This window comes from Podarcis vaucheri, assembly GCF_965113315.1.
Source record: "Podarcis vaucheri genome assembly, chromosome: 14".
Lineage (NCBI taxonomy): Eukaryota > Metazoa > Chordata > Lepidosauria > Squamata > Lacertidae > Podarcis > Podarcis vaucheri.
Window position 1 is genome coordinate 8,901,629 of NC_138752.1, and position 27,797 is coordinate 8,929,425.

General features: G+C 38.3%; 1 protein-coding gene across 8 annotated transcripts in view; it reads left to right on the plus strand.

Annotated features, from left to right (window-relative positions):
* The window catches only part of NEO1 (neogenin 1), a 107,213-nt gene that overhangs the window by 52,194 nt on the left and 27,222 nt on the right, over positions 1 to 27,797 (plus strand). For 4 of the 8 annotated variants that reach the window (XM_082198279.1, XM_082198275.1, XM_082198273.1 and 1 more), the window contains exons 6-18: positions 2,973 to 3,127; positions 3,950 to 4,070; positions 11,777 to 11,996; positions 12,919 to 13,073; positions 14,458 to 14,606; positions 16,224 to 16,362; positions 17,960 to 18,009; positions 18,968 to 19,109; positions 21,818 to 21,928; positions 23,393 to 23,587; positions 24,057 to 24,152; positions 26,672 to 26,895; positions 27,177 to 27,315. In XM_082198279.1, coding sequence (XP_082054405.1) covers positions 2,973 to 3,127; positions 3,950 to 4,070; positions 11,777 to 11,996; positions 12,919 to 13,073; positions 14,458 to 14,606; positions 16,224 to 16,362; positions 17,960 to 18,009; positions 18,968 to 19,109; positions 21,818 to 21,928; positions 23,393 to 23,587; positions 24,057 to 24,152; positions 26,672 to 26,895; positions 27,177 to 27,315 — 1,896 coding nt within the window. The remainder of the gene's footprint in view (positions 1 to 2,972; positions 3,128 to 3,949; positions 4,071 to 11,776; positions 11,997 to 12,918; positions 13,074 to 14,457; positions 14,607 to 16,223; positions 16,363 to 17,959; positions 18,010 to 18,967; positions 19,110 to 21,817; positions 21,929 to 23,392; positions 23,588 to 24,056; positions 24,153 to 26,671; positions 26,896 to 27,176; positions 27,316 to 27,797) is intronic. The other 4 variants (XM_082198280.1, XM_082198277.1, XM_082198278.1 and 1 more) reach the window with 2 other exon arrangements.

Below are 27,797 nucleotides of genomic sequence, written 5' to 3' on the forward strand. Positions count from 1 at the left end.
TGATCCAGACGGACCACAGGGAGTCAATTATCAGATGTGACAGGAATCCCAGTTCCCTCCCAAGTCACAAAACCAGCTGATTCAGTCATGTCTGAATTTCATTTGTCAGCTTGCATACATCTAATTCCCAAACATGACCAGTCATTGGAAGACTACATTAGTGAACAGGGCTAGATGAAAAGCAGGAAGAGAGGTGTGTGTTACCAGTATTCTGCTAGCATTGAACATCATACAGAAATATAATCTCATCAAGCCGCCATGTATTCATATTGAACACAACTTGGGAACACAGCAACAGCTTGTAGAACCACATTGGAAGCATCCCTAACCATGTTAGGTAATTACCCATCACCACCCTTGAGCATCCTCTTTGCCAATAGTGGGCAGAATTTTTAACAAGCAGTTCCCTAAATCCCTTCCAAACACAAAGTTGTATTCCCAAATAATTTCATGATCAGCTGTATCAAAGCTGCAAATAATTCTAACAGGATTAATAAGATTCAGTTTACTCTATTAGTTCCCTTGAGCAATTCTTCCTGGATTCACCAACTTTCTCTCAAGGAGAATCTAATCTCTTTTAATTTGCTTTTATTTTGTTACATTTTTAGTTAACTACCTTTAAGGAATAGATGCAGAGTAGTTGCACTTAAGAAACTTAAAACAATGTTATCAATGACACATGCCATTTTGCAAAATTGTTTCTTTTGTAAGGGTTCTTGAGAAGTCCTAAGGGACAAAAAATATGGCTAAATTAGCTGTTGATATGGGTCTAGAATATCTGCAGTAAAGATATTGATACTGAGTTGAGGGAATTGCGTTAGCCCTACATTTCAGCTTTGTTGTTGTTGTTTAGTCGTTTAGTCGTGTCCGACTCTTCGTGACCCCATGGACCAGAGCACACCAGGCACTCCTGTCTTCCATTGCCTCCCACAGTTTGGTCAGACTCATGCTGGTAGCTTCGAGAACACTGTCCATCCTCTCATCCTCTGTTGTCCCCTTATCCTTGTGCCCTCAATCTTTCCCAGCATCAGGGTCTTTTCCCGGGAGTCTTCTCTTCTCATGAGGTGGCTAAAGTATTGGAGCCTCAGCTTCAGGATCTTTCCTTCCAGTGAACAATCAGGGCTGATTTAAGAATGGATAGGTTCGATCTTCTTGCAGTCCATGGGACTCTCAAGAGTCTCCTCCAGCACCATAATTCAAAAGCGTCAATTCTTTGGCGATATCTTAAAAACTGGAGCTTTATATATTATTGAAGCTTTATACCAGCTGCTGCTTCATGAAAGAGACCGTTTGCCAGTCTTGTAGGAGTATTTTTTGAACAAGACATTTAACGGCTTCCTGCAGAATATTAAAATACAATGATATATTAAAATACAATACAATGATATATTAAAATACAGTGATCCTTTTGACCAAAGGCTCAGTTGCGGGTTGGAAGGAGATTTTAAAAAAATTCTTTTCCCTTGGTATAAGAAATGCAACCTGTCGCTTATGCAAACTTACCACAAATGAATGAAAGGCTGTCATAGTGTAAGGGTTGAAAGCAGATGTCTGAGGCCTTGACTTTCTTTTCATGGACTGCATAATTTCCATGTATGTAAGCTTAATAAAATGTGCATAATCTTAACCCATCACAGTAAATTCAATAGTTCATTATATATACTTGTTCTCTGGGTGATAGTGTCACTAGGAAAGGTGAAGTGGAAAGAGTAAACACCCAAGGCTGCTTTGAAATATAATTGTCTGGTGCTAAAACATGTGATTTTCCAATAAAATTGTATTTTATGTAATTGGCTCGTTTGCTCTCTGGTTATCCATTTAACTTGTTTACCACAAACATCTGTACTTGTGCTTAATTGCTATGTGTACTGAATACTAATATAGTTAAGCTACAAAAATAACTTTCAAAAACATTTAAACTTGTAAATGGAGAAGAATGTCTAATGAATTTGAGTATTTTATGTTCAACTTTCACGAAGAACATGGCTTTACTTGCCTCCAACCCACCTGAGTGTACGGAAGCAAATAATCCTATGACAATTAAGATAAAAAACAAAACAAAACTTAATTGTATTAAAGCAAGACCCATTGAGGATGGAATTCAGGCATATGCTTGAATTTAGCACTGGGAATGGTGTTCCCCTCATTAAACAGATTTGTATTCGGACCTGCTCATAGAAACTAAAAATATTACTCATCCATCATGTTATTTGATAAGCAAAACACTTCAGATTTCTGGTTGTTATCTTATGCCTCTTGTTCCTTTCCCATTGCACAATTCTGTTTGGCTTAAGTTGTTCCCCATCTGCAACAGATCCTTTTAGTGCTATTGCAGCTTGGTAGCTTAATCCATTCAAACGTTAAAGGAACAGTCATTTGGGGCAGCTTTTATTTAGGTTCTGGTGCTCTGCAATGCCTTCTTTACCCTTAATCATAATCTCCATTCTGTTGAAATGTAAAATAAATATTTAAAACTAGGGCTGTAACTTCAATTGCTACGTTAACCAGCTAAAGTTTTAGTTACTTAACTGGAAAGGCACAATTCTAATTAGGGTTACAAGTTTATTTTTGAAGGCTTCTATGATGAACACTAAAGATGACTTTTCCTTCTAACAATGAGCAAGTTGCTTTTATTTATGAAATTTATCTTGTACTGTACTTGTATCCATTTCTCAAAGGTATCACTTGATGTATTTTAATTTATTTAATCTGTTAAGAGGCAAATGATAAGTTAAAAGTTTACTAGATTGTCATTCCTACTGAAATTGAACTACTTGATTACTTGATCTTGAGCAATAGCAATTATTTTTGAAAGCTGGTAATCTCTCTAATAGATTTCTTTGCAACATATATATAGCTACAATATATATTTAGTCTGCTTCTCTACTAAATTTTGTCATATGAAATGGTTGAACAGTGTATGCCATATTTGATCAGTAATCTGTAAGTGCTTTTCTTCCTTTTATTTAAAGCTCCTCCTGAGTTTCTGAAGCAACCCTCTAATATTTATGCTCATGAATCCATGGATATTGTGTTTGAATGTGATGTGACTGGGAAGCCAACTCCAACAGTGAAGTGGGTAAAGAATGGAGATGTGGTGATCCCTAGTGACTACTTTAAAATTGTAGTGAGTATATCTTTAGTATATATCCTATGGCTTGATTTCCTTGTGTTTTAACTAAACGTATATAGCGCTAAATTGGGTACATTAATCAATGTATGCTTGAGCCACCAAACTATCGATTTTCATTTTTCTCTCTCCAATAACTGCATAGTCACAATAGTTTGAACCTAGATAGGCAGAAAGACCCTTTAAATTTAGAGGATCAATTTTGTGATGGGGTATGGTAGAAAATATGCTGGTCATACAAGTTCACCCACACTTCTAATTGTACTTTATCAATAGAAAAAGTATGGCAGACCTTGCCAATGTGACAATAGGTTGCATCCTCATGCTAGGACACCGAAAGCTTATTCTAATGCCTCATGTGAATGTGCTTTGTGAAGTATCTCTCCCATCTTTGGGGTGTTTGTTGCATTCCATTTGGAAAAATTGGCCTAAAAAGTTAAGCATCATCATCACCATCACCCTTCGGAAGGTAGGACAGAGGCACTCCTGACCAGTTTCATTTTCCATTGATGGTCTTTTCAGGTCTTTTCAGGAGACCATTTTCAATTAGACTAGAACACTGTTTGGTACATACAGCAATTCTGTCAATGCCCATTCATGGTTGCCAAATATTGCTGTTTTTCTAACAATTTTGCTGATCTTGATGTTGTAGAAGTTGAGCACTGACGTCCAAGAGCTCTTGAACAGAAATGTAATTTAGAAGTGCCATGAGGCATAAAAACATCGTTTCCCACTTTCCCCCACCCTTTGAAGCCCTTGTAGTTTCGACTTCTCCATTTTAGTGAATATTATATTATGCATGTATGTGTTCTCTTTTAGAATGAGCATGACCTACAAGTTTTAGGTCTAGTGAAATCGGATGAAGGATTTTATCAGTGTATTGCAGACAATGATGTGGGAAACATACAGTCTGGAGCCCAGCTGATAATACTTGATCATGGTAAGAAACTAGGGTCATATATTGCCAAAAGTGGGGAAGAATAATTTCAGGTTTACATTCTTTTCCACAAGTAATTCTCTACTCAGATATGAGTGACAGCTGTTTGCTCGTGTTATAAACACATTATCTTTGTAAAATAAAATTTCTAAATGTGTTCTCTTTAGTTTGAAACAAACTTTTATATTGCAGAACATTCCTTCAACCTGTGAACATGATAGATCAAAGACACACCATGATTTGTCTTTACTGTTGCATTTTACAACAATATAATAATTTAGCAAGGTAACTGGCATTGATAAAATGAATAATGATTACTTTTCAGTAGTTAAATTACATCTTAGATATCAAAACTACCAGCTGTTAATAATAATAATAATAATAATAATAATAATAATAATAATAATAATAATAATAATAATTCCTTCAGTCGCCAGTTAAAGCAAATTCCTTTAAAAACATTTATGATACAATTTTAATATCATTCCAAAAAAACCCTCATAATGTTTATTACTCACAACCCCGTGTTGCGATTATCTGATATCATTTTAATTAACCAGAGCACTTGAATGCATGGCACTGGATTCCATACATTCAGATACTCTCTTGGTGGTTCATCCTTCAGCAGTCTCTTGGAAGTGTTCTATAGCCATCCTGCAGGGAGTTTTGTGTGTGTGTTCTACATCATCAGAAGAATCTTTATTTGCATCAACCACTAGTCATAGCAATAAAATAAAATGTACTGAAGATAGAGGTGAAAACTTAACTATACAAAATACATTCTGGAGGTTTACTGTGTGTGAGTGTGTGTGTGTGTGTGTGAGAGAGAGAGAGAGAGAGATCACAATGGGGAAAGATTGGGACATACAATCCTAGAAAAGGATGGCATCCGTTTGGCATATGCTTCTCTTGACAGTGGAGTAGGCTCCCTTATCCTTAGCCCTTCTATTGACTGCCAAAATTGACCTCAGACACATAAAGACTTGTGGCTTTCACACAATCTTTTTGTCACTCATCACCCGAAAATGTTGCAAAAGAAGGCCCAAGAGACCACCATAACCAACTGGATCAAGGCCTCCATCACCCTGGCCTATGATGCCCAGCATTTATGGCCCACTCTGCCAGGGTAGTGGTGACTTTGGGAGCCTTGGCTGCTAATTCAATAGATCGGTAGGACAGCCACCTGGGCACCCTCCTCATTTACCAAACACTACAAAATTGACATTTATGCCTCAGCAGAGGCTGCCTTAGGGCAGAGTTTCCTTCAGAAGGTAGTTTCTTCTCAGCAAATGGCTTATAGGTGCTCCCCCCAGTACTTTGGGCTCCAGTAGATCCCATTGTGACTGGATCCAGTCGTGACAGGAAAATGGGTCATTGGGTACTTAGCATGAAGGATTGTTTTCTGATAGACAGTAAGAGCCAGTCTCTTTCACACTGCAACTTCCTCTCTTGTTATGTAAGCCTATATTCTGAAAAGGCTTCAGAGCCTTTCTCTGCCCTCCTCATCTCTCTGCCTCTGCATAGTTGTGCATGTTATAAAGTTTTAGTTTTCAAGGTTATTCCGTAATAAAATGTTCGTTAAATAGGACTCCAAGGTTTCCAAAGGACATCTTTTAAACTTAGTCACCCAATGGAAACTAGAGAGCCCCAGAAAGTGGGAGTGAGGGGAGGAGACACCATGCAAATTCACCAGGTGGTTTTCCTGTCTAGGCTAGCAGGACATCACTTGTCCATCAAAAAAAGATACTTCACAGTAAGTACCCAGTGACCCATTTTCTATTAATGATAGTTTTTGAAGCTGGAGAGACATTCCTACAGCAGCACGTTGCTAAATGGGAAGTACATCTGTATTATAGAGGCTGTCTGAAGGATTGTATTTCCCTATATGAGCCTGTTCTGGGCTTTGAGAATTTCAGGGGAGGCCTTTTTCTTCGTCCCTTCAGCTGCACAGACATGTATGGTGAGGACACAAGAGAGGTCCTTTGTGGCTGCTCCCAGATGGGCGAACTCCGTTCCATGGGAGGTCACGATAGCACCCTCTCTGCTTTCCTTTCACTGGCGAGCAAATTTTTTTTGTTTAAACAGGTCTTTGGTCATGAACTGGCTATTGTGGCAGAATTTTGGAAGATTGGATGTTGGACTTGTGCTTTTGAATGGTTTTAAGGATTTTTTTATTTTTTTTAAGGGACACGGGTAGTGCTGTGGTCTAAACCATGGAGCCTAGGGCTTGCCGATCAGAAGGTCGGTGGTTCGAATCCCCACGATGGGGTGAGCTCCCGTTGCTCGGTCCCAGCTCCTGCCAACCTAGCAGTTCGAAAGCACATCAAAGTGCAAGTAGATAAATAGGTACCACTCCGGCGGGAAGGTAAACGGCATTTCTGTGCGCTGCTCTGGTTCGCCAGAAGCGGCTTAAGTCATTCTAGCCACATGACCCGAAAGCTGTATGCCGGCTACCTCAGCCAATAAAGCGAGATGAGCGCCGCAACCCCAGTCGTCTGCGACTGTACCTAAGGTTTTTTTAGTGCTGTTTTTCATAGGACTACTTATTTACTTGCTTTTTAATATTTATATTTGTGTATTTTTAGCAGTGTTTCTTTTAATTTATGCTGCGAAGTGCCTTGGGAGAGAGGTGGGATATAAATGAAATAAATAAAAAATAGAGCTGTGAGATTGTCTCTGTGGTTATGACATGGGGCTCTGTAGCATTCTACTATTATAAAGCATGACAGTTCTATTACAGTTTGTCCTATAAATATGGAATTCGTTAGAGAAGCTACTTGGTAAGCTGTCAAAGGCTTTTTTGGGGAAAAGAATAAAATCTAAAAAATTGCTAAAATCTAAAAAATGTGACTAGATGATTGAGGTTACTGATCTTTATATTTACACAATAGTATGCATGGCTATGCTTGATTTTTTTCAGAATCTTAAGAAAAGAATTTTTTTAAAAAATAATAATCTTAATGAGGTACTCTTTGCTTTTTCTTCCATTTTATAATGCATAATTTCTGATAGAATTTGTTTCAGGCACAGTGCAGTGTTTATCCATGGATTTGTTGCTTCTGAAGGAAGTAGATAAATGTGACTTTTTATTGGCTCTGTGTAAAAACATACTGTGCCTTTGTGTTGCTCTTATGTTAACACTGGTATCTTATCTAAAATACAGCATAACTTTGGGTTGAAAGGATAGGAAGAGTTGCTTTCCTTTCTGAATTTTCTTTGTATGATGCATTGATAATGACACACCTTTTTGATTATTGTACATGACAGGAAATTTTAAATGACTTCCTTTAAAACAAAATATGTCATGGGTGTGGGAGGAGTGTTTTTATCACACTTTTATGACTTCCTTTAAAAGTTTACGTTGGAAAAAATTAAAACATTCTCCCTGCCAAAGTGGCATAAAATTTTATGGGTGGATTTGGGGATGAGCTCAGAAAGTACTCATTTCACAAAACTTAAATAGGCAGTCAACTATTGAAATCTTTAAAAGTAAGTGTTTCATTACATTTTCAGAATAGATTACAAAAATCAGAACGATAGTAATGCAAGGCAAAAGAAAAACGTGGATATCTGTGTTATAGTAGATCAGTCCGTATCAAGCTTGAGATAATCGTGTAATTTGAGAAATAAAAAGGGTCCAATCTTTTTGAATCGGAGTTCTCCTTATCATAGCCTTAGGGCAGCACTGCATATTATGATCCCTGCAGAATACACCAGTGTGGTATAACTTGCGTTCCCCTGAAACAGTTACAATGTCTAGCATTGCTATTAATTTAGTGCTCTCAACTTTTTTTCTTGAACTTTCCTATCACCCCCCCTACCCCCAGCTACACACTTTTCCTTTTCATTCATCTCACTCTTTGCTAGCCAAACCTACTTAATTCTTCACAGCTTCCAGGAACCTTGAATCGCCTTTGAAATTGATGCAAATGTATAAGTAGTACTTGTGGCAACTAACAATTGCCTCTAGTTGACACTTGAAAATATGGCTGAAAATAAAATAAAAGAAGAGATAATGGAAGATTTGTTCTAATAATATGTTAAGCAGATGCAATTTCTAAGGGGAAATTATTATTGTTGTTTAATATGGTTGTAGAAGCCAGGGTAGTATTAGCCTGCTATTGGAAATAAAATTACAATCTTTCTATTTGGGAACAGATGATCAAATTATGGAGTATGGTCATAATGGTTATGCTAATGAGTTTTCATTAGGGTTAATGAAGGGAGACGGAGAATATACAATTTTAAAGAAAAAATGATATTTAGTGAATATTGAATTCAGCTCTCAGGACAACTAATTAAAGACAGTAATTGTTTCGCTGTCTCATAAGGGAAAGTATTCTTCGAAAAGATTGTGAATGTGTTAGTGTACAGTAGTAAAAAGCTTTGTATAAACTTGAAAATATTCATTTAGTCTTTTATTGGTGTCGAAACAGAAAAAAGTCACCTCACCATCATACATTTTGCCCTCCTGACCTAGTTGTGCTAACGCTAATGATAAGTAACAACAACAATAATTTATTACTTGTAGCTGGCCCATTTGACTGGGTTCCAACAGAAAATAACAGCACAGTTAAACAGCAGATATTAAAAACTTCCTGATACAGGCCTGCCTTCAGATGTCTTCTAAAAGTCAGATAGTTGTTTATTTCCTTGACATCTGATGGGAAGGCATTCCACAGGGCAGGTGCCACTACCAAGAAGGCCCTCTGCCTGGTTCCCTGTAACTTTACTTCTTGCAGGGAGGGAACCGCCTGAAGAGCTGGACTTCAGAGTCCGGGCTGAACAATGGGGTTGGAGATGCTCCTTCAGATATACTGGGCTGAGGCCATTTAGGGTTTTAAAGGTCAGCACCAACACTTTGAAGTGCGCTCAGAAACATACTGGGAGCCAATGTAGATCTTTTAGAGCCAAGGTTATATGGTCCCGGCGACCACTCCCAGTCACCAGTCTGGCAGCCGCATTCTGGATTAATTTTAGTTTCTGAGGCACCTTCAAAGGTAGCCCCACATAGAGCACACTGCAGTAGTCCAAGCGGGAGATAACCAGAGCATGTACTACTCTGGCGAGACAGGGTGCAGGGTCTCAGCCGTAATACCAAGTGGAGCTGGTAGATGGCTGCCCTGGACACAGAATTGAGCTACGCTTCCATGGACAGCTGTGTGTCCAAAATGACCCCAAAGTTGTGCATCTGGTCCTTTAGGAGCACAGTTACCACATTCAGGACCAGGGAGTCTCCCACACCTGCATGTCCCCCAGAAACAGTACCTCTGTCTTGTTGGGATTCAACCTCAATCCGTTGACCATCCTCCACCTGTCTCCAGACATTCACATAGGCCATTTACCGCCCTCACTGGTGTCACTCAGAAAAGAGACCCTTTCTCCTGTGTGCTATTCCCAGGTGGTTCAGTAATCTGGGCACAGCAAGTTACCTTGGCGTAGAAATATCTCATCCTATTCTGTTTTTCTTCACTTTTTCTCAACCATGTTGTTAAAAGAAAAACCCCACAAAGGCATTTAACCAGTATATTTTTTACTTCCCTGGGTACTTACCATATTTTTCGCACCATAGGACGCACCGGACAATAGGACGCACTTTGTTTTAGAGGGGGGAGAACAAGAAAAAAAAATTCTCCCCCTCTCTGCCCAGCGCCCCTTCAGTGAAGCGGCAGGAGGCGCTGCACAGAGAGGGGGAGAACTTTCCCCCTCTTGTTTTCCCGCTCTAAAACAAGGTGCCGTTCAGGCGGCTACCTTGGAAGCCTGGAGAGCAAGAGGGGTCGGTGTGCACTGACCCCTCTCGCTCTCCAGGCTTCAGGTTCCTTTCGACCTGCTCTTTGGGGCTGGCGGGGGGAAGCCCACCACCAGCCCCAAAGAGCAGGTCAGGGAGCAGCAGAAAGGCGCAGCGGAGAGGCTCCTGCCATAGCCGCGCATCACCTCTCCAGCCGGGAGAGGGTCGCGGGGGGCTGCTTTAGCCCCGTGCGCGCGCTCTCCCGGCTGGAGAGGTGACACGGGGCTGTAGAGGTTCCTGCCATAGCCGCGAATCACCTCTCCAGCCGGGAGAGGGTCGCGGGGCTATGGCGTCTTCGCTCCATAGGACGCACACACATTTCCCCTTCATTTTTGAAGGGGAAAAAGTGCGTCCTATAGAGCGAAAAATACGGTAGTTGACTTTTTGCAATCTGCCCACACCACATCATATGATAAGGCAGCTTCCTCTTGTGTCCCTTATTCTTATGCATCTAGCCTCTATTACTTTGAGAAATCCTGGGCCATTTTCTGCCATTTCGGTGCTTAAATCAGCTTACAAATAATTAAAACATAAGGCAGTAAAACATTGCATAATTTACTATTCGTAGTAAAATGTTCATGTTTTAGCTAATTTACAATAATAAATAGTTCTAATTGAATCTATTCTTAAATTAGATCAGCCTCAGCAGTGTTTATTGGCCAGAGCTCCATATTATCTACTTAATTGAGCTTTCAGTTGCATGAAATTATTAAATAATCTTCTGAACTGTTGGAGTAGAATTAAAAGCAAAAAGAGGCAGCTAATTGCACAATAATTTTAGCTGTACTGCACCATTTCTTTCAAATATCCTTGAAGGTAGCTATACATGGAAATATATTGCAGGGATTCAAAATATAAAGAACTATTTATGTAAAGATTCCCTCGAAACAGGGAAGCCTTATTTCTAGGTCTTCCTTAGAATTGATTGTACAAGCTGTTTAAAAATAAATGCTTGCTCTCATTTCTGAATATTTTCATTGATTGGTTGGTTGGTTGTGTACATATAAAATGTGTTTGTACACACACATACGCACCCTTCATATTTTCAATTAATTCACTTTCATCTTAAAATACTTCCGTCCTTTTTCTATTAATGTTCAAGGAGTTTACAATAAAATTAAAACGAGAAGTTAATTGTTCATTGTTATTCTTATTTTAATGCAGTGGCACTTCAAATAATTTGTGAAATTAAGCATGCCAGGCTTGCTCTAATAATGATGGCATGCAGCACGATAGCTAGGTACTGTTTAATCATGAGGAATAATGATTCATGGAGAGAACACGTTACTGGAGTGGAAGATTGAAACTCTTTGGGGGCAGGCGTTAGTGGATCTCCTGTTCATATTCTTCACATACTGGTTGGAAATGGTTTCAAACTACCTTAGGATTCTCACACTCCTTTAATAGATGAATTCACAACTGAGCAACTTAAAATATGCACAAAAGAATCACTACACGAAGCTAATCAATGTCTATTTTATTCTTATGACTAGTATAAACTTGTTTTTTCAGTTATTCAAAGAAAAATTGAAGTTCTTCTTGAAGTATGCTTATTTGATTGCAGATTTAATGATTTTCTAATAAATATTTCAGTGCAAAAAAAGCTTAAATGTCAAACTGATGTTTTCATTCTGAGGTGCTACTTTATCCTCAATTTTCACCCTTCCCTTCCCACTTCCATTATATTGGAGATTTGACTGCCTGCTCTATAGTGATGTCTCCTTTGATATTTCCCATTAGTTTTCAGTAGTTACCTTTTTTGCCTGCATGCCAACCTTCAGTTTAATGGCCTTTTTTGTGTGTTCATTTTGTTTTGTTTCCCATCGTGGTTTTGTTTATTTCTTTTTTGGTTTTTTCTGTTTTCTCTTTAAATCGTCGTGATGTATGCCCTTCATATTCCCCAATGTTTGCACATGACAAGATGTTGCCATCCCAACATTACCTCCCACTTCACTGACCAGTGCCACTACTGACCATCTAGCACCAGCTACAAGTGGACCGTTGCCTTCTGCCCCTCGAGATGTTGTGGCTTCCCTTGTCTCTACCCGCTTCATCAAGCTGACCTGGAGAACACCTGCATCTGATCCTCATGGAGACAATCTCACCTACTCTGTCTTCTACACCAGGGAAACCGTAAACAGGTATAATTTACTTTTTTATATACAAATTTACAATATAGTAATTTCTTTACTTGAGTGTTTTTAAGCTTTAGATTTCTTACCTGTACCACTCCAAAGGCCTGGTAAGAAGTTCAGAACTTTCCAACTAAAATAAAATGCTGTGACTTTTTTTAAAAAAGAAAGACACATTTTATGTAGTTGCTTGGAGATACATGGGCTCAACTTGAATTTTCAGAGTGAAGAAATAAGGATGAGATGTTGTCAGATAGACACTTGTGGCTTCATCCTGTTTGCCTCTTGCCTTGCTTCTTGTGAGAGTATCTGATGAGGAAAAAACAATTTGTGTCTGTCTAGTGCATTTAAACACTCTTAAGAACACACATTGAAAAAGTATTATTGAAACTTCAAGAACTGACTTTGCAGATGAGTTGTTTGGATCTTAGGGCCATTGAATTGGCTTTGTTTCTGAATTGTGAATGCTATTCTTTGAGAATACCCTCAAAGTGAGGAATCACATATTTCTAGAAGAATCAAACATGAATGCTGGCTGTCCTTGGTATAGCACTTATTTTGGGAGCTTTGATTTTGTGGGACATCAAAACTACTAGCTGGGAAGGAGTGCTTTAATTATGTTGGAAGCTGTTGAAGGGCTATAGTTTAGAGAGATTGCACATGCTTTGTATGCAGATCATCTCAGGTTCATTCCCTGGCCTCTCCAGGTAGGTCTGGGAGAGACATCTGCAACTGTGCAAAGGTCTACTCAAAGAATAACACTTACAGATAAGCAAATCCCATCTCCCCCATCATTGCTTTGTCATTACTCTGTCCTGTGAACATTATTCTGAACTATTACCTTCCCCGTGGTGCTATCATTTTACTGCTTATGTGTACCAAATATTTTCTAACCTCAGGTCTTTTCCCATGTGCCCCCCCTTTTTTTAAGGGAGCGTGTTGAAAACACAAGCCATCCTGGGGAAATGCAAGTGACAATTCAAAACTTGATGCCTGAGTCTGTGTATGTTTTCAGAGTGGTAGCTCAAAACAAACACGGGCCTGGAGAAAGTTCATTGCCACTTAAGGTGGCAACGCAACCTGAGGGTAAGCTTTAAACATTTCCACCCTGTTTGTTGCTGTTGCTGTGGCAGATGGTGATAAAGTGTTTTTATCCTTTTCACACAATGCAGTGGTAGCTGTGCTCTGATTAACTTGCTATATAATTCTGTATAATCACACTTGTATCACTTAAGCCTGGTTCCTTTAAGATATGCTCATGTTATATTAAAGTCAGTTGTCTATTTTAATGATTTAGAGATGATCCAGTGAAAGTTACCCTACTTCTAAGCCTACATTGCCAAAAAAAAATTCAGCATATTATTAATAGGACAATCCTATGCATATTCATTCTAAATAATTTCCACTTTGTGCAATAGTTCTTACTACCTAGCAAGTGTGTTTAGGATTGCAGAATAATTCTTATGTTGAAATTAGTAGTATTTAAAAGATAAGACTTCTGCATGCATAGTAACAAAGGAAGTTTAGTTTTGGCTGGATCATGTTCTAAGCATGTGTGCAATCTAATCTTGCATCGGATAATCCCTTACGGATAAAATTCAATTTAAATTTATCTTTGGATGCAAATAGTTTTATGGCAATGTTAAGCTTCTTGTGCAGTCTCATTATACTTGAGATGAAGCACAAAGTACACTTATGTCAGGGAGAAAAAGGAAGTTATGGAGCATAGAAGTCAAATCTGCTTTAAAAACTCCCAAGTTTGAATTATTATATGAGATACCACAATCAACTTAAGCATGGCCTTTTTAAAAACCAATTTAGCATAAAAATTGCCTCTCTAAAAACATTTTTAATTGCTAAAGTCTGGCCATTCTTTGTCTTCTATTTTCAACATCCATTTTAGGTTGTGTAGGTTGATTCACATTTTTTTGTTTTTTGTTTGTTTCAGAGCTCATTAAAGGTTTACTTTTCCCATATCTTATTATTGATGTTCAGCCATGAAATTGGCATATCGGGCAGTTTGAATGCCTTCACTTCCATTTTTTTATTAACCACAGGTTAATGTTGCATCCGTACCCTAAATTAGTTAATTTTAACTATAGTTTGTTGAAATAAGCTGTGTTCATAACCCATTGGTTGAAGTTTCAGTTGTTTCAAAGAAAATTGGTTGCAGTTTTTGTGGATTTAGATGAAACAACAAGCTGTGGATAATCAAAAATGGAAGTAAAGATTTCTTATCTCCAAGTGGCTAGATTACAGAAGTGGAAGCAAGCATGTGAGCCTGAGATTTTCTATGGCTCATTCCCTAGATTCATGGAGAGCCAAATTGGTTCCAAAACATGTCCATTCACACTGTTTCACTTAAATTCTGTTTAGAATTTCAGAGCTCTTTGCTTCAGATATGCAATATAAAGTGTAATGATTTTTTTTTTTTTAGTAATGCTTATAGTACATCTTGTTTATTTTTCAGTTCAGCTTCCTGGCCCGGCCCCTAATATTCGAGCATTTGCAAACTCACCCACATCAATCACTGTTAGTTGGGCAACACCTTTATCTGGCAATGGTGAAATCCAAAACTACAAGCTGTACTACATGGAGAAGGGAGCAGACAATGAGCAGGTATGATGCATAGCATAGTATTAGCAGAACTTTAGGCTTTTTTACCTATAGTAAGATTACTGTTTTCATTATAGTTCTCATTTCAGAATTTGGATGTTATTTTGTTGGATTTTATTAACAGACAAACAGCAGGAGAGAAAACCTTTTAATATTTTGCAGCAAATGAACATGTTGCAATTGCTAGGCAAATTCTAGTTTCGCTTTTTGAAGTTTCACTCTTTGAAGTATTAAAGCTATTGCAGGTAAACTGAGGGTAGAATCCAAATGTTTCTGGACTCTAATTCCATCACCCCCAGCTAGCATGAACAATAGTCACATATGATCAGTTATTATTTAGCCACCCCTGAGATAAACAAATGAGATTCTCATAAACATGTACTAGTTTTCTTTTATAAAAAGCATCCATTGATTTACTTAAATGCCTTACCCCTTAAGACTTTTATTGCCATTTTTATTTAACTAGATAGCCTGCAGGTCATTTATTTCAACTAGCGTTGAGCCATGGAGGTTTGATTTTGTCAAAACACATTTAACTTTGAAAACAGCCCCCTACCCAATGAATGTCGGGACCAGAGTGTTCACATATTCAGGAACTTCTGCTCTCACTTTCCTGATTGGCTAGAATCATGCACATGGCTAATCTAATTCAAAATAGATTTGCCCTAACTCAAAATAGATTTGTTTGCCTTTGGTGAAGAAAGCATATAGCCAAGCCTGACTGACTTCATAACATTGCTAAGCCATCATATTTGTTATGTTACTGAGGCAACAGCCGCTGGGTGAACAGTGACAGAGAACGTTTTCAAAGGTGTGGCAAGCATTTCAGTCATATTTTGGATCTCAAATGCCTTGGCTCCCGAACAAATCAGCTCTTGAACGATCGAAACCCAGAAATGAGTGTTCCAGTTTTCAAATTATTTTCGGAAGCCAAATCGGAAGCCATGTCTTGGTTTTCAAACGGTTCTGGGAGTCCAACGGACTCCCGGAACGCATTCTGTTTGAGAACCAAGGTACGGCTGTATAACATTTTTGAGAGCCATGGAGATTTCTTTGGACAGGACTCTGCACTGTGTTTTAAGTGTGTGTGTGTGTGTGTGTGTGTGTGAACTGTTTAGATATTTTTAAATAAATAATGAAAGAAAGAAAGTTATCATGGTAGCCTTTTTCAGACAGCCATCTAAACCATGGTTATAGAGAATGTGCTGCAGCAAGTACTGAGCTTTTACCACCCTCCTCACTTCTGCCTTTCACTTTCAATTTTAAGTAAACTTCAGTTTTATATTACACATGAACTCTGGGAACTACTGTTTATTTTTAATCCTAGTTAGTTTACAAAGCAGGCTATCAAAGCATAGTTTGATAGCCAGCTTTGTTATCTAACTTGAGTTAGAATAAACCACAGCTCCCCTAATTTATATATGTGAAAGCTTTCACTCTGCTCATGCACAGATGGTAGAAGGAAATGTGAATCTGAGGTTCAGTGTGGCTTGTTCTTGATTATCTAACAATGATCTAGAGATTATGATGAGCAGAAATGAACAAAGCATTCATAGCAGTAGTCTTTTAATCCCTGGGTGTTTAAAAGATGCATCCCGGTTTACATCTTTTCAAATATAGGACATTGATGTTGGAGGTCTTTCCTATACAATCAGTGGTTTGAAAAAATACACAGAATATAGTTTCCGAGTGGTGGCCTACAATAAACATGGTCCAGGAGTTTCCACACAAGATGTTGTTGTTCGAACTCTGTCAGATGGTGAGTATCTTCTGATTTCAAACAAATTGCGGACAATTTCCTAATTTAAATGGATTTTTAATTGCCAAGTTTAGTTTCTGCATTATGGTACTATACAGTAAAAAGAAACACAACAATGGCAGATTCTCCAGCTCTGAAATTACAGAGCCAACTGCTCCCACCAGCCATTACATTACATCTATCTTAGTGCAATCTGAATGAGTCTTGCTTGTTTGACTGCTTTCTCCCACAATCTGCCAGTTGCAGACTTACCAGATGTTACCACGAGCCAAGTTTTCTCTTCTCTTCATCCTTGCTTTGAAGAAGACTTAGGGAGAATTCAAAATCTTGCACACCGTTTTGTGGTGTTATGGTTGGCCTGTTATTGGATATTTTCTTATGGGCCAACACTGTTATCTGTCACATTCAGCATTTTATTACTCATTTCTTTCTTTTAATTTTTTATTATTCTTTACTTTCTTACAATTCTTTACTTACCCATTGAGGATAAATGTTTTAAGCCAGTACAGCTGATTTTATTACATCATGATGTGCTGTTGCAATTTGGTTATAAGTATGATAGAAATTCTTAAATTCACTATTTGGGCTGATTTCTATGTGGCATGTCTGTTTGTAGAATTACAGCATATTGTCTGGGTTTCTGTGTGTGCAACAAAGTGATTTCGCATTCACAGAATGTTTTCATAGGATCATTGTAATACTAGTAACATGGTGAGACTATATCTTATACAGTTTTCCAGTTTGCTCTACACATCTTTAGACTGCAGTTGAAATAAATATTGCTAAAGTTGTTAAGGTGCTGGGCCACTTAGCGTTCTGCAAAAAGTAAATTAAAGAATCAAATACTTCTATGAGTGACCTTACCTACACAGACTGCTGCATGATTCCCTGCCCTGGCCTAGCTGCCTTCCAGTCAGCCTCCACTGATACACAGTAATTCTGAATAGGGTGCAGCTGGATTATTCAACCATACCCAGTGCGGCAATGCAAAATAATGCCCTGTCCTCCCAAGAGACTGTATTGCCTCTCTACATGAGTAACTGCTCTGACTGGCCTAGAACCATATCTCATGGTGTGCTTTTCTGAGGTCAAGTAAACCTTTTTGTGTGTGTGGATAAGGTAAAAGTTGACTCTGTCAAGTCTAAGAATGAAATACGCTTTCAATTTTTATTGAGGAATATTCTCTGGCTATCAGAAACTAATGTTGCTGTATTTCAGAGTATGTATATTGTATCAATAGCCATTTTTGTAGACTGTAAAGAAATTGTTCTCTTTATGAAATATATATCCTTCCTGTCTAGTTGCTCACAGAATTTATATAGAATCCGCAAATAGTTCCTATCCACAAATTGGTGAGGCCCAGATCTTTCTGGTTCCCTGTAAGCAAACTACTGGTTCTCAGTCCATTATTGAGTGTTTACTCTTTGATGGTTATATACTGTGCAGTGCAAGGACTGGTTCATGCTGTAAAATATGTAGTCTGTTACTAAGAAATATGGAGAGGCAATATAGAATATCATAAATTATACATAACTTAATTCATTTATATAATTTATTTTGACACTCACTCTTGAATAACTTACTTTAATGTTTCTAGTTCCCAGTGCTGCACCCCAAAATCTAACTCTGGAAGTGCAAAACTCCAAGGTAAGATACTCTCAGTTTGTTTCTGTAGATATACTTGAAGAATAGAACTAGCCCAGATCCTCTAGCACTTGTTTTCCAAGGGGACTCTCCACATGACAGTTTCCCATGTATTAGCTCAATTTACAAATTATGGTTTGAATGAACAAGCAAGCATGATGGTGTGCACACATTATTATTCTTTTTGGCTTAGAACAAACCTTGGCTACAGTTTCTAGTTTGTTTGGAATGACACAAACCGTAGCTGGGTTTACAGAAAATTCTAAGCCAAACCATGGCTTAGTTCTTACTAGTACAGCAGCAGCAGGACCATGGGAAGAGTGAAGCAGATGTAATTTTCGTAGTTTTACTTAGTGTTGTGTGTGAACCAGACCATAGATCTTTATCATCCTGAGTTGCCTGTTTTTCTTAGCCCAAATGCTGAGCCTATGAGCAGTAACAATATTTTTGTTTCTATGTATCAGCTGGCTCCTTTGGTCATCTACATTTTTTGAATGTTTTGGGCAAAATTTCAGTTTGCATGCTTAACACTGGAACAGGTATTGTCTAGTGTCTTCTATTCTATTCAGTGTGCAGCTGGTTAAGCAATTCTTTGCTTCAGAAACAGTGAATACAAGTATTTCCAATATTTCAGAGTATCTTTTGGAGATTATTTGGTATGGAAGAGAAATAAAATTCAGATTTGACATATACTAGTGCCTGCAAATTGTTCATGGTCTGCTACTTAATTCCTAAGATGTGAGGGTATAAAAATCAAATACTGTTCTCTGCAGTCTGAACTGCAAAGCTGCTTCGAGATACATCATTTTAATGCCTAAGGTGTTATGTAAGTTTGCACACAATATTGCAGATTACATATAAATTGTTTCCTGAACCAGTCTAATGGAGATTGATGAAGCATGAGAATTAGCATAGTTTAATGCAAAGAACATGATTTATACTGCCTTTTAACTTCCCACAGAGCATTATGATGCATTGGCAGCCCCCTCCTGCAGGAACACACAATGGGCAAATTACTGGCTATAAGATCCGTTACCGAAAAGTGACTCGCAAAAGCGATGTGACTGATATTGTTGGGACACAACTTTCACAGCTAATTGAAGGTGAGTAGGCATGCATTCTTCATCTAAAAGTAGAATCAGCTAATTACAGGTTCTTTATTCTAAGCAAGGCTATTTAGCACGTGCTTTTCATAGTAAGGATGGGCAAGGAGATCTTTTCTGAGATGTACATCCGCAGTACAATACCACTGATAAAGAGTATACTCTTTATCAGTGGTATTGTATGTTGTCGTTGTCGTTGCTGCTACTGTTGTTGTTACTTTTAAAATCTCAGAAGAATCATAAACATGTAAACAACAATAACATAACTGTTGAAAGGGACATAGTTATAATATTATAAGCACACTATAACATTAACCGATTTTGGTAACTAAAACCACCACCATTTTGAAAAAACCACCACCAGTGATGCAGGATGGATACCAACTGGGATAAATGATGTGAGCACTGAACATGCCTTACTTGTAGGGTGTTAGATGATTCCCCATCCTGCGGCATCCTTTATTTGTGGGGTGGGGAATTGAATATATCCAAATTCTCTCCCACCTCCCTGGACCAGCTTTACCACACACACCTGTCAGTCAGCTGATATTATAAAGAAGGAAGAAGCCGCTATGCTCACCAATCATGTTTGGATCTTTGGCTAGACCATCCTTCTTTGAACACCTGCTTTACGCACCAATCACTTAATAGGTACTGGAAGTGTGCCATCAGAGAGACTCCCTTTAACTGTTAAAGAGGATGTAGGGCAAAAGGTTGCCTCAAATCAAGGATCAGGTATTAATTTTGTACTGCGTCATAAAAGGTGTGAACAGAGACTCATATAGTCACTTCCAAATCTCAGGTGGGGCTCTTTCGTAAACAAACCAACAAAACTGCAGAAGTACCTTTGCCCTGTGGTTGGCTGTTGGGAAGCGCTGAGCAGATGGCTTGCAAAGCACCTTGTGCAGTGCTTCCAAAGCACCAAGAGTTGACTGCATTTTATGGAAGGCCAAAAATAATCTTGGGAATAAAGCAAAAATGGGGAACCTCCAGCCCACATGTGTGATTAAGCCCACCTGTCCCCACCATTTGACCCACTCTGCTGTTTTTATCAAGTCTCTCCTATACCTGATGTCATATGTGGTATTAGGTGAGGAGCAAGTAAAAGTGGGGTTTGCAGGCACCACTGATTACCCTTGTCTTTTTGTTCTTGGTTGCCTTGCGGTAGTTTGTGTGTTTACTGTAGTTGGTTCATTTTGCCTTTTAAACTCGTTCCTTATTCATCTTGGGTATTAGTGGGTAGTTCCCACTTCTTCTCTTCAGCCCCGTCTTCCCAGACCCAGAAATGAGACCTAACTGAGCTAGGAATGTCCTTCTAACCTGTGCTATCCATATGCTGATGATGCCCAGCTCTATTTCTCCTTGTCATTGGAGTTTGGTGAGACTATGCAAGTTCTGGATTGGTGTCTGACCACTGATGAGTTGGATGTGGTCCTGGTTATGGAATACTTGTTTTTGTTGGTTACTATGTTATGTATTTTTGATTTTTTTATATTGTAAATCGCCCAATGATCCTTTGCTGAAAGGTAGTATAGATATTTAATTAATAATAGTAATAATACTCCTATAACTATCAATTTGGCACCAACTTTACTATTTTAGATGCCAAATTAAGTTTATTTTCCTGAGCATTTAATTAGTAATTAACTGTATTCGCCATTACTCAATTTTTAGTATGTTTTTTTGTTCATTTGGATTTTATTGGCTGAATTGTTGTGAACCACCTTAAACTCTTGGTTATGGAGAGGCCAGATACAAATACTTAAAAGAAATAAATAGGCAAATGTGTTTTTAAAAGACACATAAATTAACTCCCATTTTTCAGAAGTGTAAAATGTTCCATTAAGTAATTTAGAAAGCCCCTTCTAACAAGACTTGTTTTAACCAGTTCAGTGAAGCTAAGCTGACCTCTGTGTCTAACCAACTTAGTCCCAGGGTATAGCATGAAGGCACATTCAGCCATCACATTCCTGAAGCTAAGCAGGTTTGAGTCTGGTCAATGCCTGGATGGTGACCACCCAGGAGCCACATATATGGCACCTTGAATTGCATGATGAAGAAAAGGTGGGATATAATAATATAAGTGCTCACATACATGGAGGAGTAGCATTATTTAAAATGATGGGAATCTGGTTTATTTAAGGCGGTTGATGATGATGTGAATGGGTTGGGTATCAAATCTTTATTTTTTACTTGGATTAAGTTCTCTTTGAAGAGGACATACAATGAGTTTCTATTCTGCAGATAAAATATGAGTAAACCCTCTGAAAACAAAGTCTTCCAATTTGCCATAAACAAGTAGCCCACATGCTCTTTTGCTATTGCCTGACAGGGAAGGTCAATGTAATGTGTCAATCCTGTCACAAACTGACAGATAATCTGTGTCGATTGAATCAGTTGGAGTCCTACTGCAAGTATTGTTGATTTCCATGCATAGCCTCAGGTTATGCTTGAGTAGTCTTAAGAGGTGAAAGGCCAAATTGTAAAACACTTAGCTTCCTAGATCTGTGTCACAGTTGACCTAAATTATATCATCGAAAAAACAACTATATAGGATATTCATTTAGGCACTTACTTAGTTTCATTTTAATAAGCTATTTAACTATCAGGTTGGATGAATTGTTGATATTTTAATTGGAAGTAATGGCATCATATTCACTGTGGGAGTTATATTTTCACAATGCTGATTTTTTATTTTTTTGTATCAGGTCTGGAACGAGGAACAGAGTACAGCTTCCGGGTGGCTGCTTTAACAGTCAATGGTACAGGACTACCTACTGATTGGGTGTCAGCAGAAACATTTGAAAGTGATCTTGATGGTATGGATATAAAGATGCACCATTAATCTTACTATTAAAAATGTGTTTTAACAGTGCATGCCCAGGGAGAAAGGTGGAGATTCCCCCCCCCCCAACCTTTTGTCAGAAATGAAAAGTATTTCATAGAGCATTGGGGGTGGGGTGGAGCAAGAAGAGAGAAGGGAACATATTGCTGTTGCTGAGAAAACTAGGCTGACATGCATTTTAATTTGATTGCAGCAGATATTTTTTTTGTATATTTACTTATTTATTTATAGGCTTATATACCACATACTAAACAAAGTATCTAGGCAGTGCACATAGCACATCCAGAAAACGGCATAGGAATACTTAGTCAACATCTGGACAAACTCTACACAATAGCCAATTGTTGAGCTATACATAAAAAAAACCCTGTGTAAAGAGAAGAGTCTTGATTTGGCATTTGAAGCAAAGTACTGATTGTGCCTGTATAATATTAACATGCATATGTTCCACAGCCTCATTTCAGACATACTAAACACTCATAGTATCAAGGCAAATATCAAGTGGCACCTTACCTATCCAGCTGAACATAACAATTGAGCAGGTATAAATGGTGCATGGCAATCCCTTGAGTAAGCTGGTTTCAAGCTGTTCAGGGCTTCATATACCAACAGTTTTACCTTGAATTTGGCTCAATAGCCTATAGGCAGCCAGTGCAGAAAGTGGATGGAATTACACATCCCATTGAAAGTAATACAGAATGGACACACATCTATATTTGTATATGTCTGTTATCCATTTACCTTCCCACTGCAGAGGTACCTATTTATCTACTCACACTGGTATGCTTTTGAACTACTAGGTTGGTAGAAGCTGGGACAGAGCAACAGGAGCTCACCCCATTGTGCATATTCTTATCTACCCACAATGCATTATTTTCAGTTCAACAACTGAAGGAAGACTGTTGGGAAAGTTTTGCACTGGTGAGCAATGAAGTTGCCAGTGCAGAATTACAAGACAGGCTGTTGTAGCACCTTAGCAAGTAGGGCTGTGTTCCACACTGCATTGATGGCTTTGTTTTCCTAAATGACATTTCACATTCACTACAGGATCTCTGACTGGGTTTGCTAACAGTTGTGAAATATGTAAAAGACCATGGAGGGTTTCTGAAGGCCTTTTCAATTCCCCTCAAAATCAGTTTTGACCTGGAAAATATTGTACAATACCCAGTGGGTACAGTACAATACAATACAATACAATACAATACAATACAATACAATACAATACAATACAATACAATACAATACAATACAATATACAGCTAGCACTATCTAGTGGCCACAACAGGGGTTTTGTGCTATTTTTTCTTGCTCTGTTGAATCCTTAAATATTCAAATTGTTGAAGAAGCCTAGGAACTCAATATTACTGCTTAACAAGCTAATAAAAAGTTTCACATTTAATGTTTAAAATAGTTAAATAATGTTCTTTCTTTATTATAGAATCTCGTGTTCCAGAAGTTCCAAGTTCCCTACATGTCCGTCCACTTGTAACTAGTATTGTTGTGAGCTGGACTCCACCTGAAAACCAGAACATTGTGGTCAGAGGTTATGCTATAGGGTATGGTGTGGGTAGCCCCCATGCACAGACCATCAAGGTGGATTATAAGCAACGATATTACACTATTGAGAATTTGGGTAAGGGAAATACAGTAATACTGATGACTACATTTTTCTTTGATATTTTTCTGAGTAAAAGTTTAAAGGCAATGCTGACCTGTATGTATTGAGAGTACTGACTTTCTATCACCTAATTTTGCTGCCTCCGTCCACACTAAGGGTGTCCAAAAACAATAAAAAAGCAAATATATTATAGTGCATGTTTTTAGCATTGATTAATTATGAGGCCAGAATTAATATAGCTAAGTTTATCTGGGTCTCTTTTATGTGTAAAGGGTTCACCCTGATTTTAAAAACAACTGTGGATGTATATTTTTCTAGAACAGCAGTTCACATACAATCTGAAAGAAATAAAATACTTTCATTTTATACTCTCGTGATTCATTTTTTTCAGTTGCCAAGTATGGCTGAAACTATTTTACCATCAATTGAAGAAATAAGTAAGAATTTGTAGTATCAAATAATATTCTTTTTTCTTTTTCTTTAGATCCCAGCTCCCATTATGTAATAACTTTAAAAGCCTATAACAATGTTGGAGAAGGAATTCCGCTGTATGAGAGTGCAGTGACTAGGGCTTATACAGGTAAAAGATAATGCTTGCCTATTTTGTTGTAACTCAAAATGAGCAGCCTTGAATTTTGATATTGATGCTGCTTTAATGTATTACAGTTTTTGGTTTATTATTTTTATGTAAATAATATATTAAATCACAAACCATTTTACGTTTGGTCCAAGTCCTTGGATTTACATTATAAGAGCTCCTGTCAAACTTTAATGTTGACCAATGCACAAATTATATGCATTTGTTTACATTGTTTTCATGCAATGTTTTAATGCAGAATTTCTCACTTTGCAATCTTCCAATCACAAATACATCCATACATGTATGCTTGTGCCTCTTGAACATTTGAAATGTGATGGGTATGTTGTCCACATTACTGCAGAAAACACCAATGGAACACTGCTGTACCATCATGTATTGTGTGCACTTATTCTAACTCTCTCTAAAATACTTGTTATATTAAATAGGTATTCAGAATAATAAGTATCTAGAGTTAAACTGCTTATGAATATGCTGACTTTAGCTTTTAAGCAGAATAATCTAATAACCCCTGTGATACCTTCCACCTGTGACTAATGTCAGTTTCTAGCATGTCGCTTGGCAGAATTCATCAAAAGAAAACTTTGGGCATTTTTCTGGATCCAAATGGAGGACATTCCTCTGATAGAGATGACACTTACCCCTGGTGGTGACAGTCAGGGTCCTACAAGGCCTTCTGCCTCCACTCCAGCGGGGAGAAGTAATCTCCCTCATCAGATTGGCACTGTCTGTGGTTGGTAAAGGTTTGGGCCTGATAAGTTCTCATGGAGTGTTTTTTTCTTGTACTGTGGCCAGTTGGTCAAATTTCTGTAAAGCAGTTTCTGGCTGTGGCGGGGTAGAATGGAGTTTTTTGCTTATCCCACCAATAAACTAGCTAGGTCAGAATATCATTTTCATTTTATTTTATTTTTAAATTTTTATTGGGTTTTCACAATTTACACAAACACAAACAATACACAACACAGACATACAAACACAGAAACAAACACATGTAATTTCAAATCCCTAATTTCCTAACCACTTTCCCTGACTATCATTTTCAGAGCAAACTTTGACTGCTCTTTCTCTGTGAACATTTGGAAGGGGCTGTGTTTTGCAGCCTCCTACTCTTGTCCGTCTGGGCTTTCCAGCTGACCATCCCCTGACGGATTGTCCGGTTTGGTCCCACCTTTTCTGTCAGGCATTCCAGCTATTGCCGCTAGCCAAATCTCTCATTCTCTGCATAATTTTGGTGGCCTCAACCACATGCATTTTGAAGAGGTTCAGCAGTTGTTAATTGGGTCCCATTGATAAACTGTTTAGACAAGAGTGCTCAGGAGTGGGGTTTTCCCCTTCTGTTTTTTTGTCATTTAATTTTTTTCTGCCCCTTGTGCTGTATTCATATTTGGTGTTTTTTCCTCAGTTTTTGTAGAGGGTCTCCCACAGTATTGGGGCTGTTGGGCTCATTGCTCCCCTTCTCTTACTCTCAGCAGAGGCATTTTGGTGGGCACGTTTTCTCGTGGTGTAAGGGGCCCTGACCTTTTTTATTTCTTTAATGACTCCCCCCCCCAGCAGTTGTACCCCTGCAGGAGTCTGCTGGGAGTGAACTTTTGGACTCTTGACATTTCTATCTGTGCAGGGTCTGGATCCAAGGCAATGGGTCGGGGGATCAGTTATTCACCAGCGGGAGCAGAGAGGGATGAGTGACATCAGATGCTCACCCATGCCTCCTGCCTTTCCCTCTGGAGAAGAGATTCCCAGATTCCCAATGTTTTCTTTGTTGATTGCATGTTTGAGTGGGCTTGTTTAAGCTGTGGGGGTCATATCTGCCCTGCCAGTTGCTCTGGGGAGGGAGATGGTACCTCCCCCCGGAGAGGAGGCAGAAGTTTGTCTAGGATCCTGCTTGTCACCACCAGGGAGGTGTCATTCCTATCAGAGGAATGTCCTCATCTGGATTCACAAACAAAATCCAAGGTAAGAACTCCCTTTCTTGTTGCTCAACATGTTTCCTGGATCTTAAGTGTTTTTATATTGCTGTTTTGTGAATTACTGTGAACTTGAACACAAGCAGTTCCCCCCTCCCCACTAATACTGTCTGGAAGATTAGCTTGTCCCCATTTGATCCTAATTCTACCTTGTTCTTCCACCCTCTTTTTAGAGATGGGATGAAATAACGCTTTAATGCAGCTTACGCTGAGTATCTTAATTAGTAAACAGTTTCAAATGGATATTCAAATTTCAATTCAGTGATCTTTTACTTTTGTAGCAATCTTCTTAGGTGTTGAACTTTGCCTACTCTGCTTATGGCATGTGTTTTAGGGAGGAATCGAAATAATCACTGAAAACTTTTATGCTGGTCTTGTGTCGCCTATTAACTCTGGCTTTTCTCTCTTTTTCTCCATTTCTCACCTTTCATTTCATCGTATTACCCTGCATTTCCCCCTTTTGTTTCTATTCACATATAATGCCACCTTCTTTCTTTTTTTATTGTAATACCCTACTTTTACCCATCAATTCCCTAGACACTTCTGAGGTTGATTTATTTGTTGTTAATGCTCCGTACACTCCAGTGCCAGATCCCTCCCCCATGATGCCACCTGTGGGAGTTCAGGCTTCCATACTGAGCCATGACACCATTCGAATCACCTGGGCAGACAACTCTCTGCCAAAGAACCAGAAGGTCTCGGATGCCCGTTACTACACAGTACGCTGGAAGACGAACATTCCTGCAAACACGAAATACAAGGTAACCAAAAGGTGCAGTCCAAAGGTACTTGCCAAACCAAATTTAAAACTAACAAAAATTTCTGAACATATGTTTCTATGAGCTATCAAGATAAATGGAAAGTTGATTCCTAAATAATGGACAAAAATGGAAATTCAAAACTGCCTTAGAGAATATTTGTATTAATGCAATTAATATTGTGAGAATAGTGATATATGGATGAGATAATGCTAGAGACTGTTGTCATAGTCAGGATATTTAATAGAGAGTGTCTCATTTTGTGACCCTTTGATTTCTCTTAGACTGCAAATACCACCACTTTAAGCTTCTTAGTAACTGGCTTAAAACCAAACACTTTGTATGAGTTCTCGGTGATGGTGACTAAAGGCCGAAGATCAAGTACTTGGAGTATGACTGCACATGGAACGACTTTTGAATTAGGTGATATTGTTGAGCCATTTCTAAATTAGTTGACATACTTTTTTCATGCTATGCTAATTTTTGTGTATTGTTGAATTCTTTCTGGTGTGGGAAGATTCTTAAAGTTCTTTGAACTAAAGAGAGAATTTATATACAATGAAATAGGTCTATCATGTACAGAACCACAAAACATTTCATACATACAAATTATGTCTTAATAGTAGCTGCTAATAAATAACATGAAGGTTAATAATTAATGAGACTAGGGGAAATAATTTAATTATTGAGCAAGTAAGAGATCAGAAAAGCTCTGATCTGATCCTTGAAGCATCCATAAGTGCCAAGCTTCTTTCATTTTAATGTTATTTGCTAAAATAGAGATATTTGAAGTTTTGGCAGTTTCAGTAGTCAAATGGCATGATATGTGTCTGCACACATTCAAACCCATCTCTTCAGCATCTTGTCTGTTTATTTTCTTTATGATATTTCTCTTTTATTGTGGT